Consider the following 13,492-nt stretch of genomic DNA (forward strand, 5'->3'; position numbering starts at 1 on the left):
TTGTTTTTTTTGTTATGGAGTTGTATGAGCTGTTTGTATATTTTGGAAATTAAGCCCTTGTCAGTCACATTTTCTCCCCATCTGTAGGTTGTCTTTTTGTTTTGTTTATGGTTTCCTTTGCTGTACAAAAGCTTGTAAGTTCGATTAGGTCCCATTTGTTTATTTTTGCTTTCATGTCTGTTGCCTTGGGAGACTGATGTTTAAGTGTATTTTTAATACACTGATGTTTAAGTGTATTTTTTAAAGTTATAAGGATAAATAACATGATTGATAATGAGAAGTTAACTAAAATAACTCAAAATTGAGAGGAGTTTGAGTAAAAGTGCTCTAACCTGCCCATCTTTTGTGAAGGGAGATATTACACACCTTTTTTAATTGATCAATTCAGAAAGAGATTAAGTATATTTGTTAGAATTGCATTGGTCATTGCCAGCAGAACTGAAACTAGAAATGGGTAAAGTGGTTTGTACTTAGGCTGGAACTAGAGATGATTTGGAAGAGGGGACTTTTTATTTTTTATTTGTACACTTCTTAGGAGTGTTTAAAAGATCATGTCTATGTATTGCTTTTACTAATAAGTAACAGTTATTTTTAAAAAACTAACCAAGATCCAAAGGAAGAAACTCCTGAGTTTTGGAAACTATCATAATACTGATACCAAACTCTAACAGAGAAGGAAACGATAAACTTTTAATTTCATGAATTTATAAATATTGATGCAAATAAATGTTAATAAAACAGATTTGGTAGTAAATTAAAAGACTGATGTGCCCCCCAAAGAGCATTTATTCTCAGAACATAACAACATTTCAACATTAGGAAATCAATTCTTACATTTCTACATGTTGACAGATTAAGGAAAAAGCCATAATCATCTCAGTAGACTGAAAATTCAACATTCTTTCCTGATTAATAAAATCTGATAGTAAAAGACAAATAGAAGTATACATTTTTAGCATTATAAAAGTGGTTGAAACATGTATGACAAACTTTAACTCAATATATAAAGCATTTTTATAAAGCAATAAGAAAGAGATATACCCAATAGAAAAATAACAATAGGAGGCAAATCACAGAGTAAATCAACTGTCCTCAAGACATTGAAAAAGTGTTCAGCCTTATCTTATTTAAAGAAATGTGAGCATAAGCTACGAAATAAAAACTTAAACTGTTAGGTTGGCAATTATTAAAATGCTCATGCTCAGTATTGGTGAGGTTGAAAGAAAAAGGCTCTCATCTAGCTGGAAGATTATAGATTGACAAAATAATTCAGGAAGTAATTTGTCAATGTATTAAAAGCATTAAAAGTATATATACCCTTTGATCTACAAATTCTATCGATATTTCTAGGAATTATATATTAAGAAATCACTCGAGATAGATGCTCACAAAATTTAGCAACAGGATTATCAAAATACTGTATTTTATAACAAAAAAATAGAAATAAATCAAATGTCCAACAATGGAATAATAGCTAAGTAAATTGTAATTTCATATAATAGAATATTATTCAATCATCAAAAGTGATGTTGCACATGAATACTTGTTGATATTGAAGATGTCTGATACACTCAGTGATTAAAAACAAAGCTTTAAACAATAAAACAGTATGATCTTGTTTTCATTTTAAAGGATTATCTATCTGTTTCTCTCTATAGCTCTCTCTCTCATCTACCTATTTACCTACCTACCTACATGAAAAAGACTGGAACGATATTTATCATGAGTTAATGTTAGTTACCACTGGTTGGTGTTTTTTCATTTTCTTTATTATTTGTATATTGTTGCTTATTATTTTTTCTTTTCAAAAAAATAAATATTGCTTTTGCAATGATAAAGCAAATGCTATTTTAAAATAAAAGTATATATGTATTTTCTCTTCTGTGCAACGTATGACAAAGGTTTACTATTTATTAAATAAAATGACTTACAAATCAATTAGAAAATGAACTATGCAATAGAAAAATGAGTTATAGATAATTCCCCACACGAGAACTATAAATGACCTGGGAACAAGAAAAATTCAACCTCACTAGTAATTTAAAAATAAAATCAAAATGAGATCATCTTTTTCTATAACCAAGTAGAAAAAAGCCTTCTAAAAATAGAGAATTAATTCTCTATGCATGACAGCAACTGTTTAGGGCTATGAGATCCGTTGTACAACTCAGAGATGGGAACAGTGTTTCTAGAGAATATGACGAACAAAAGCCTTAATTTTGTTCATGCCATTTGGCTTGGATGTTCCCTTTTTTCAGAATTTCCATAGGAGATATTTATGGGCTTGTGCAAATGAGGATGACCAATAGAGTATTGTTTGTGAAATAATAGTGAAAACTGGAAAAATAATAATAGTGAAAACTGGAAAAAACTCAAATGTTTCACTTAAAAAACTCAAATATTTTAAAAATAAGAAATATTTAAAAATATTCAAATATTTAAAAAATAAGAAATTAATTAAATTATGGTATATCCATAAAATGGAATATTATTCAGAAATTAAACTGAACTTTTAGAAAAATAGTTAATGATATAGAACAGGTTTATAATATCCTGCAAAGTGGAAGGAGTGCTCCTTTTCTGCTCTATCATGATACCAGGGAATGTGTTCTTTTGGTGCCCTGTAACTCTTGTCTTGTTTGATATTCAACCATTTAACATCACTTGTGGGTGCTTCACCAGTGCCTGTCCTGACACTTGGTAACAATGACCCTGTGAGTCTCTCTCCTGATCTTTTTGAACTTATACAATGATTTTACAATGGGAAAAAAAAAAATCTGTATTTAAAAAGGAAAACAATACTGGTAAATACTGGGCCCATGTCCCTGAGATACAGAACCTTGGGATGACCACTAAGGCAATAGGACAGTGATCTTGACAAAACTTGAAAGTGCATTTAGAGCTAACAAAAAAAAATACACATGCCATCAATTGGATTTTTTGATTAAATTGACAATGCTAAAATATACTTTTTTGCTATTCAATGAAAAGACTGGGATAGGAAATCAGGAGTATAAGGGGTATGGTGTATGCTTTGAAACTACATGCAAATTATAACTCACCTCCACAGAGTCATTGTGATTCAGTTGTTCCCTCTGTAATCATCGGAAGCACCTCAGCATGATGATTGAGAGTTCAACGTCTTTTGGTCACAACCTAGGCTCTGCTGCTCTGTGTGCTTAAGGCCAGTTACACAATCTCTCTGTGCCTGTTTCCTCACCTAAAAAATGGGCATAATGATAGTACTGACATCACAGGGATATTGTATATTTTAAGTTAATATATTTACTTCAATTTAAAAATATACAACTCTCTCACTTGTGTGCTTTATAGAGAAGTTCGATGTAATTCTTATACTCGTAGGTTGTCTCATTCCCTCCTGGCCCCCTTCAGGCTACTTTCAAAATTCTATCTTTGTCTTCAGTATTCTTCAGTTTAATATGATATGCCTAGGTACAGAAATTTTGGTGTTTGTTCTGCATGAACTTCCTGCATTTGTGGTTTTGTGTTTGTCAAATTTTGAAATATTCTTTGCAAATATTACTGCAAATATTTCTTTTGTTCTATCTTATTCTTTTCCTTCTGGTATTCCAATTGTGCATGTTACACCTTTTGAAATTGTCCCACAGTTGTTGGATGTTCAGGGCTCTTTCTTTTTCTTGTTACATTTCAGTTGTGGGCATTTCCACTGACGTATCTTCAAGCTCCCTGATTCTTTTCTCAGCTATGTCCATTCTACTGATGAGTCCATGAAAAATATCCTTCATTTTTGTTACAGTATTTTTATTTCTAGCATTTCTTTTTGTTTTTTTTTAGACTTTCAATATCTCTGCTTATATTACCCATCTGTTCTTACATGTTGTCTACTTTTTTTTTTATCAGAGCCTTTAACCTTCAGAAGTGTTTCTCCTGTATATAGCTTTCTCCCCACTGCCACTTACTTGCTTCCCTAGCTATATCATCCCCAATCTCTGTCCTTGAAGTCCTCACCCTTTTTAACTGAAATGTTTCTCCTTAGGTGAGACATAAAAGCTGGAAGAATCTGGACTAAGCAGTAATTATCTTCCACTAGCTGAGACAACACTGTCAAATTCTTTCCCATGGAATGTAGGACTTTGTTACATGATACCTGGTTAAGTTCTTGGAGGTAAATCTCACAAAAGTTATGGGATTTCCTTAAATCTGTACCCTCCAGGATTTTTTCACTCATATGCTAGTCCACAGCCAGCAGACTCTGCCAGTTCATCAAAATGCCAATTAAATATTCCTACCAGCTTAAAAAAAAAAAAAAAATATATATATATATATAGGCCTTAGACTAAGCATTCCGTAAATGCTAGCTGATGGTATTACTCTTATTACTATTGTTACTATAATGGATTTCTAGTTGTTATTTTAGTTTTCAGTTCCTTTAAATATTTAGTAAAATTGGATGGTCTATATAACAGTTCCTTGCTTGCTCACGTACTCATTCACTGACTGTAGTTACCTTGTCTCTCTGACTTTTTTGCTTTGAAATCTTAAATAGCAGAGCCTAAAAGACACACAGAGAATCTATGAGGCTGTGGAAGGCATGCGGAAGAGACAGGAAAGTAAGGGCAGTTATCCAGCAATGGGGGGGGAAACGGAGCACAGCTCAAAGCAGCAGACAGCAGAACAGGGCAATGGAAACCGTTCTGAGGGGCAACACGTTCCCAGCAGCACTAGCCCCACGGCAGGTCCTCCAAGTAACTCTAACTGTCCTGACCCTGCTTTTCTATGGAGTAGTTTTTCTGATTGGCCTGACTTCCATGTCTTTCTTTTATAATAAAACTCTGTCAGCTGAGGAAAACTGAAGACGTCTTTGACGTTTGCAGAGCATATATGACACACACATGAGTTTTCATGGGTGAAGGAGAGGGACAAGTCTGTGTTGTTGTCTTGGTTGCCTGGAATGACTATGAACAAGAAAATGGCAGGTTTTCCAGCAAAGGTGAAAAAGGTTTTGCATGTAGGTGCCTTTGGAGATTTTAGGTAGAGTCTTCCAGAAGCAGTTGAAAATCTACTTTCAAGAATTCAGACCATTTCTCCATTGCCCTAACTACCAATTAGGTTGAATGAAAGTAAGCTGATATAGGGTAGACTGCTATTTTCTCTTCCCTGTTTATTTACTTTTCGGGAGAATTTGGGTTCATACTATATCAGGAGAGACTCACATCATCCGTGTTGGCCTCAGATAAAGCTGTATTGTGTGGGCACCACTGAGAAATCTTGTGCACCAAGAACCTGACTTCCTGAGGGGTTTTTTTTTTCTTTGTAAGAATCATAAGATGTAACAAGATAGGTGAACAGTCATGCAGAAAGTTGATAAGCAGCCCTGCGTTAATGCTACTGCCTATCAAATTGGTTTCTAGAAGGAAAAAAATGTCAGAATGCACAAACATCAGGTTTGAAATAACTCAGAGCCACAAGAGCATCTTGCAGAATCCCATATTATAAACTATGCTTTATAAAGAGATTTAATAGACTGTGGCAATAGAATTAATGGATGACAACTTTAAAATGTGTGGCTTCAAAAGCAAGTGCAGAAGAAAATGGTAATACTTTGCAAAAGGTAGATACGTAATAGTCCACAATGTTATTTAGAAAGTTATTATTTCTGCCAGGGTGTTCGTTGTATGGATGAAATAAAAAGAAAAAATAACCAAAAAAGAACCGAGTTCTGAAAAAAGGAAGAAATAAAGATAAGAGCAAAGAAAAAGTACCAAAAAAACTTTCAAAGAAAAAGGTAAATTAATTAGCCACAAAAGATTTTTTTCAGAAAAGAAAATGTAGGAATAAAATAAGCAGAGTAAATTCATGACAAGTGCACACAAAGGAAAAACTTCTAAAGAAGAAACACAAAGACAGAAAAAGGGAACTTATTTATCACAATAAGAATATAGCCTTGCTGATTTATCATTTTATTCCTTGGAAACCTTCTATCAATAAAGTAAGCCACAACTCTGTAGAATACGAACAAATATAAAAGTGTGCGTTAAACTCAAGAAATATTGAATAAAAAACCAACACCCGTCTTTGGGTGAGGAGACGATAAATGGTTTTCCCTTCTTTGTAGTTTTCTGTGCTTGAGCTAAACTTCTTACAGGAAGATACGCTACTTTCCTAATGGAGGAGAATGAACTCCATTAAAAATGGAGTTCTCAGCTGCGTTTTGTATCAAAATTTAATACAGCAGAGTCTTACTCTGCTGCCAGCTAATTCAGGAACTGAACAGGATGACATGCTTTCCTGTACAGTCTATAATACAAACTTTCCCCATGAGGAAGAGTAGTTATCTCCAATTATCTGACATTTTTCCTCCCCTGCCTTTCCCATCACCCACTTTCCACCCACCCCAGGAGTTCTGCCCTGTCTTTTTTTTTTCTGAGAAACAAACAGCATGGTACCCATGCCTGCTACTATTATTTCCTATCTGGGTCTCCTTGGGCCTCTGGTGTTGGACTCCGCAGGCTCCTAGAGTCCGAGAGGAGACTGGAGAGTTCTACCTGCCCATCTTCGACCTCAGACACCCACACTCCCCTCTGCCCGCTCGCACATGCGTTCCAGGATTCGGTGGATGCTGGTGAAACTGGGCCTGTCTGCAGGCAGCTCGCTCCAACACAGACGCATCAGATTGTACAGTTCCAGGGGGCAGTTCTCTGGGCAGGAGAGGATGTTGCCGTCCCGCACGTAGCAGATGACCTCCTCGTGGGCCATCCCGTAGTAGGGCTGCAGGCCGTAGGAGAAGATCTCCCACAGGAGCACCCCGTAGGCCCACACATCAGACTCCGTGGTATAGCGGTTGTAGAAGATGGACTCCGGGGGCATCCAACGGATGGGGATGGCGTCGTTTTCGTTGGCCTTGTAGTAGTCAGCCGAGTAGATGTTTCTAGAGAGGCCAAAGTCGGCGATTTTCACCACCATATTCTCACCCACAAGGCAGTTCCTGGTGGCCAAATCCCGGTGGACAAACTTGCGTTCGGAGAGGTAAGCCATGCCGGCGGCCACCTGCCTGGCGATGCACAGCTGCTCGGCACAGGAAAGGGGCGGCGGGCCGGGGCTGGAGGCCTGCGCCCCGCGGGTCAGGTCGCTGGGACTGAGGCTGCGTCCGGGGTGAGGGGACATGCTGCGGAGGAACTCATTGAGGTCCCCGTAGGCCATGTATTCAAAGAGCAGGCACATGGGCTTCCCCACCGCACACACGCCTAGAACCAAAACAAGGCCTCCTGTTAGAGGTTGCGTTTCTAAAGTGACACGTGGGAAAAAATTGTACGAAAGCAAATGACCAGATCAGAAAATGTGGTGGCTTGGTTTTCTGTTGAGGGCATCATAGTCGAACTCTGACCCCCTTTCTTTGTGTAAACATCTCCTATTTATCTTTTAAGATTCAACTGATTTATCACTCCTCATGGGGTGCTTCAGCTCCTGACCTTTCCAGGATCAGATTTTCCTTCCGTCATTCTTTATCCTTAATCCTGCATCCTATCTACCTGCCTCTTATGATCATCCATTTAGCTGAGGTTTCTTCCCAACATTTTAGCCCTTTAAACTAGAGATTATATCTTAAGTCTTCTTTAAATTCCACACACCTACCGTGTGTCTGGCGAGCAAGTACTCCATAAATATTGGGTGAATGAATTTATGAGTGGATGTTTGCTTTGAGTATGTAATGCAATTGCTCTGTCTTTCTGCTTCCTTTCCAAAGAAGGATGATAAGGAAGCTGTTGTATGAAATTTGGAAAGGAGCACAGAAACAATCCAAGATCTTAGGTGAAGTATTCAGGTTACTGCAGTAAAACATGTAGGTAAATTTACAGTGTTCATTCCAGAAAGAAACAAAGTGTTAACATAAAGAGTCTTAGATTTAGTGCCAGGAAGACGTGTTAATTTTAAAATCTTGCTGTATTTGAGAGGGAAATGGACAACTTGAAATATTAGATCAGATGGTCACAATTTCATATCAGCATAAAAATAGATCATTAACTTTTTTTTTCAGGCAAAAGTTAGAAGTCTGTTCAAAAAGGAAGAGAAATGAGAATACTATTATCTTGGCTTGTTTATTTTGGTGTTAGTTTTTAAATCCAGGGACTTTAGCAATCTGTATATTTATATGTACTATATAAATTAAATTAAAAATTTAAATACAAAATTGGTAAAAGAATTAATGAAATGACAAAATATTTCTCTGAGAAGTTTTTTAAAACTTCAATTTTTTGAATTTAGGTGATTTAATGAAATAGTCTACTCCCTAGTACAGAATATATTCTATGGGGAGGAACAGAGACATCTCTCTGATCAAGGAATGAAAGAAAAAACGTAAGTGAAGTATGAAGGAGAAAAAACTTGGCAAGCCTCTGTTTTCTGATGCAATACATTTCTTCACTTATATTTTCATACCTAAGAGTTTCACAATGTTAGGATTATCAAATTCTGCCATGAGGGCTGCCTCCCTCTGAAAGTCTGCTTGCATATCTGCTGAGGCTTCTTCTTTGAGCATCTTCACTGCCACCATTGTGAAAGGTTCATAGGGAAGTAAGCCTGGAGCCCTGAGAGATACATTTATTTAGCAAGAAATCAAAGATCAGGAAGATTACACAGAGTCACATGATAACTACCCATGTATACACAACCCCACACTCATGCAGCCTTTCCCAGAGCCACAGAACCAAAGTAAGATGCCAATGGCAGGTCACGCTTAAAGCTCCTTACTCCAATGAATAAAAATCACTGGGGTTATTTTCAACATAGATTGTTTGAAAAATGCATTATTTATTAATAACGGAAAACCAAAAGTGCCCAAATCCAATGGGATTATCATTACCATCCTAACCCCTTAATCTCTGGCCAGAATATAAATTCCTGGAAGGCAGGGACCATGACTTATTCATCTTTATATCCCCAAAGAGCCTAGAAGGGTGCCTTGCGTATTTTTTGGTTCCCAATAAGTATTTGTTTGAGATTTTCATTAATCATGTAACCTCCATACCAGGGCCACTATGAGTAGAAGTAAGGTTGCATCCTGCCCAAGAGCAACAGGCCAAAGTAACAGTTGGTGATTAAAACCAAGTCCACACTCTGTGGCCCAGCTGTGTGTCTGTGGAGTTACATCCATGCAGAGAGGATATTTTATTCCAACTCACACAAAGACATTAACTGGGCTAGCATTGGCCCTAATACAGACTCGTTTTTTTGAGCTCATTGTTGGCTGACATTTTTGCGTAATTTTTTTTTTTCCTTTTTCTGTCTTGCCATTCTGTGAACATCTATGTAATATCCATACATGTCAGGCTTTGAGTTCTTAAACTGAAACACTATTTCAAAGTAAACATTAAGTGAAGTGGAGACTATAGCAATGGAAAATGGAAGAGATTTTAGAAGGATTTACTAAAAGCAATGTGAGAAATGATTATTTAAAATGTACAACGAGGGCTTCCCTGGTGGCGCAGTGGTTGAGCGTCCGCCTGCCGATGCAAGGGACACGGGTTCGCGCCCCGGTCCGGGAAGATCCCACATGCCGCAGAGCGGCTGGGCCCGTGAGCCATGGCCGCTGAGCCTGTGCGTCCAGAGCCTGTGCTCTGCAACGGGAGAGGCCACACAGCGAGAGGTCCGCGTAGAGCAAAAAAAAAAAAAAAAAAGATAAAATGTACAACGAAATTCTCTTCCGAAAAGAAAATGTGATTAAACTTTGCTAATTGCTTATCATCGGAACACTTTATAAAGATTCTCTCCATATACACAACCCTATTTTCCAGCAGAGGGGGAAAAGTATCAAGATTCAAAGTACAGTACTCAATAAAAATAAAGTGAATGATGTGAAGAATGAACTAATTTGATAATAACTATTATACATATTACATAGAATCAAGTTAATATCTGGTAATTTTTCAGACACAACGTATTTCAGTTGGTAGTTTTTTTTTTTTTTTTTTAACGTGGGCAACTTTACCTTGCTTGAAAGACCCTTCCAAATGCTCCCTCTCCAATATCTCTCACATATTCAATGTTATTCCTGGGATACTCCAGGCTGAGCAATTTGGGATTCAAAAGAAGTGGCATCCTCTGGTACATGGGGTTGGGATGAAGTCTGTCTAGCAGGAGCTCAGAAGGAAGAGTAGTGAGGGTTACAGCCGCTGATTCTCTGCAGGTAAGACAGGTAAGATCAATAATGAGCTGAGGACCAGGTGAGAGCTTTGTACTCAGACTTAGGTTCTAAAGAGACATGGTGTTTAGGAGGAAACAAATTATGCTAAGTTCACCAAAGATCCTTCCATTTTAGAGCCACAAAGAATTTGGTTTGGAGCCTAAAGTTACATTCTTTTTTTCAGCAATTGTGTCACTATCCAATCTGATAGTGGCAGTGGGGCTGAGGGGGCGACAGCAAGCAGGAACGGCCATATTCTTCCAAACCGTGGTTTAGATTCCATCTGCTGTGAAAAACTAACCTTAGGACATGTGATCCTATGCAACAAGTCACTGACATTTTTAAAGATCATGGTGGGGCTGCTTACCGTTAAAGCAAGGCAATGGCTGTCATAAAGGAAGTGGCAGTGTTATATATACCCCTCCTCCCGTCTCCAGCTTCAATACCAAATACGTAAAGGTTTTAAAAATGTTACTACACGTGGTTCACTTAAACTAGAATCTCACCTTTTCTTATTTTTCCATTGTTTTCGTCTTCGGCAGCAATAAAGAGTGGTTACGGTAAGAAGCACGAGTATGGCAAAGCTGGACATGATGGAGATTATTACAGTCATGGAGTATGTAGGTGAGACAGAGGAGGAAGACAGGGAAGAGGGAGGCACGTTTGGAATGTCCACACTCGGCTTTGAGGACGTCATTGGTGGGAATGCTGTAAGTCAACAACAGATTTTCACTCATTCTTAAACTTTTAAGCAGCAACGTTCGTATTCAGGCAATCAGGAAACTAAATTTAAGATTATGTTCTAATGTATCAGGTTCTCCCTGGTTATATATCTATAAAGCGCAATTGTAAGAATCCAGTGAAGTCTAGTTGTAAGTAAATCCAGCTTACAGAATCATAGAACTTTAAAGATGAGACTCAGAGAAAGGAAATACTTTTTCCAAGACAAATGCAAATCCTGGGCTAGTGTCTTTACACTCATCATAGTTTTTATGACCTGACAACAATCATGGACATTGTTAAGTTACTAAATAAAATATTTTTATGAAATTGAAGTCAGGATTATCTAAAGCTGAGGTTTGTTGATTTACAAACAGAATTAAATGGAAGAACATGGAAAATGGAAATAGTAGGACAGAAATGAGGAAGTTAGTTCATCTAATTGAACTCCTGTCAAATTCCTATTAAAAAGGTCAATGCAATATACAAATAAGTTAAAATCTGCATTACCGCTGGAAACCAAAAGATGTCATACTAATGTCCCTCTGTTTGTAGGGTGCAACGTCCATTGTATATCTATTAAAACAACATTATGAATTATATTTTAAATCCTTTTAGTGACTGAGTAAAGACAAAAACATGGATACAGAATATTTTAATAATATAATCAACAAGAATGTCTTAATAGTGAAGAATGAACTTTGTACCCTAAAAAGACAGAATAAACCTTATTTTCAAATATTTGTGGGATACTGACAGACACGGTCTTTTTTGTCAGGTCACAAAGATGAATCTCAGTAAATTTCAAAAGAAGAAATTATGCAGATCTATTCTTTGATCAAAATGCAATTAATAATAGATTAAAATCCAATAAGACATTCAAAAAAGAAACATTTTAATAACCTTTCAATCAAAGAGTAGAAAGTAGCCATAGTTACAGATGACAAAGTAACTTCCTAGCAGTGTTGATGAGATTTGGCCAAAGATGTGTTCAGTGATAAACTCATAGCATTATCTTCTTCCATTAGATAAAATGAATGAAGTGAATGAACTAGATATTTAATTCAAGACTTTGGAAAAGAAACAAAATCTACAGAAAACAAAGGAAAACAGGTGATATAGTAAGAGCCATGTACAAGCAGAAATTAATACGTTAGAATACACATAACACAAATGATAGAATTTAAAAATAGGTCAATAGTTTTTCTGATAAATATTTACAAGGTAGTCTAATCAGTGACATTTTAATTTTAAAATGAAAAGAAAGGCACAAACATACAAAATTAGGAATGATAGAGTCATTTTAACAATAGACTCAAAGGTCAATAAAAATGAAATGATATATAACTATGGAGTTACATTTTTAAAATCTTAAGGGAAATGGTAGGAGCACATTAATTACCAAATTTGAAGAATCAGAAAGTCTGAAACTAGCCATAACCAGGAAGTTTAAGTCATTATAGAATTATGGTTATATTCTTTCAGTATTGGAAGAGATACAATTTTCACAGTTTTATAATATATTCCAGTAAGAGAAAAATCTTTCAGATTGTTTTAGCAAGCTATTATAATACTAATATCACAACCTGACAGTGTTAGCACAAAAGTGCAGATTATAGAGCATAGATTTAGAAGATGCTAAATGAAATATTAGAAATTGACTGCAATATAGTCAAAGATTTCATAGAAGGAACTATATTATTATAATACGTCACAGAGTCAAAGGAAAACTTTCATCGCAGGGATACCTGAAGCCATTTGAAATAGGACACGTAAAAGCAGAGATTATAAGGGGTGCCTACGTATGACTTCTTAGTCTAGGCATGGAAGCAGTGATTATGCCCTGAGCACCAGTGGCTAAGCAAGTGGTTTTGAAGCCTGTGGAGACCAAGTTTGGTTACCCCTGTGACTCAAGCAGGCACCTGGAACTAGAAGAATATTAGCACAGCAGTAAAACATTTGTGCAGGACCAATGACAGCATTTCTCATCAAGCATCACAGCAGTGGTGGATGTAACAGACTTCCCAGGCTCCGCTGTGATGGTTTGAAAGCTGCTCTGACTTTCTGTGGACTGAGTCATTCGAAGATTTAAAAAAATCAATCCAAGATGAGTGGGGAGGGGGGCTTAAATTGGAGAGCTAAACTTAATGCTAATATGAAAGTAGGAGCAATCATTAAAAGACAGGGAGAAGGGAAGCAAGAAGGAAATACCCAAAAGATAAACTAATGATTAAAAGAAATCTTCCATCACCCTTCAAAGTGAACGGGTAATATCCTTTAGAGTTTACTCAGAATTCAAGAGACTCTCCAAGAAATATTTGAGGGCTTTACACACTCCCACAGAATATGAGACAGTCTACCTAATAAGGTTGACTTCTCTGTTCAACGATCGACCTACCTGAAGAGCTAAAGCCAATTTCTTTGATAATTGTATTTAACTCAGGGAACATATTTTTAGACATTCCTCACCGTATGGTCAGATGAAATGATCAGTTTATGACATCTGGAGTTCATTTTCTTACATATAGCAAAGATTTCATAAAATGATTTAGCTAATCTATGCTGCTCGCAATTTCTTATAATCAGTGTAGAAGGCAGAAATCTGGATGC

The 13,492-nt window shown here is 36.7% G+C and overlaps 1 protein-coding gene across 5 annotated transcripts in view; it reads right to left on the reverse strand.

Annotated features, from left to right (window-relative positions):
• Positions 1–6,543: 6,543 nt before the first annotated feature.
• Positions 6,544–13,492, reverse strand: part of MUSK (muscle associated receptor tyrosine kinase) — a 91,822-nt gene continuing 84,873 nt past the window's right edge. For all 5 annotated transcript variants that reach the window (XM_060013345.1, XM_060013343.1, XM_060013342.1 and 2 more), the window contains 4 exons: positions 10,669–10,870; positions 9,968–10,159; positions 8,419–8,567; positions 6,544–7,226 (listed from right to left, as the gene is read on the reverse strand). In XM_060013345.1, coding sequence (XP_059869328.1) covers positions 6,544–7,226; positions 8,419–8,567; positions 9,968–10,159; positions 10,669–10,870 — 1,226 coding nt within the window. The remainder of the gene's footprint in view (positions 7,227–8,418; positions 8,568–9,967; positions 10,160–10,668; positions 10,871–13,492) is intronic.

The sequence above is a fragment of the Delphinus delphis genome, chromosome 6, assembly GCF_949987515.2.
Source record: "Delphinus delphis chromosome 6, mDelDel1.2, whole genome shotgun sequence".
NCBI lineage: Eukaryota > Metazoa > Chordata > Mammalia > Artiodactyla > Delphinidae > Delphinus > Delphinus delphis.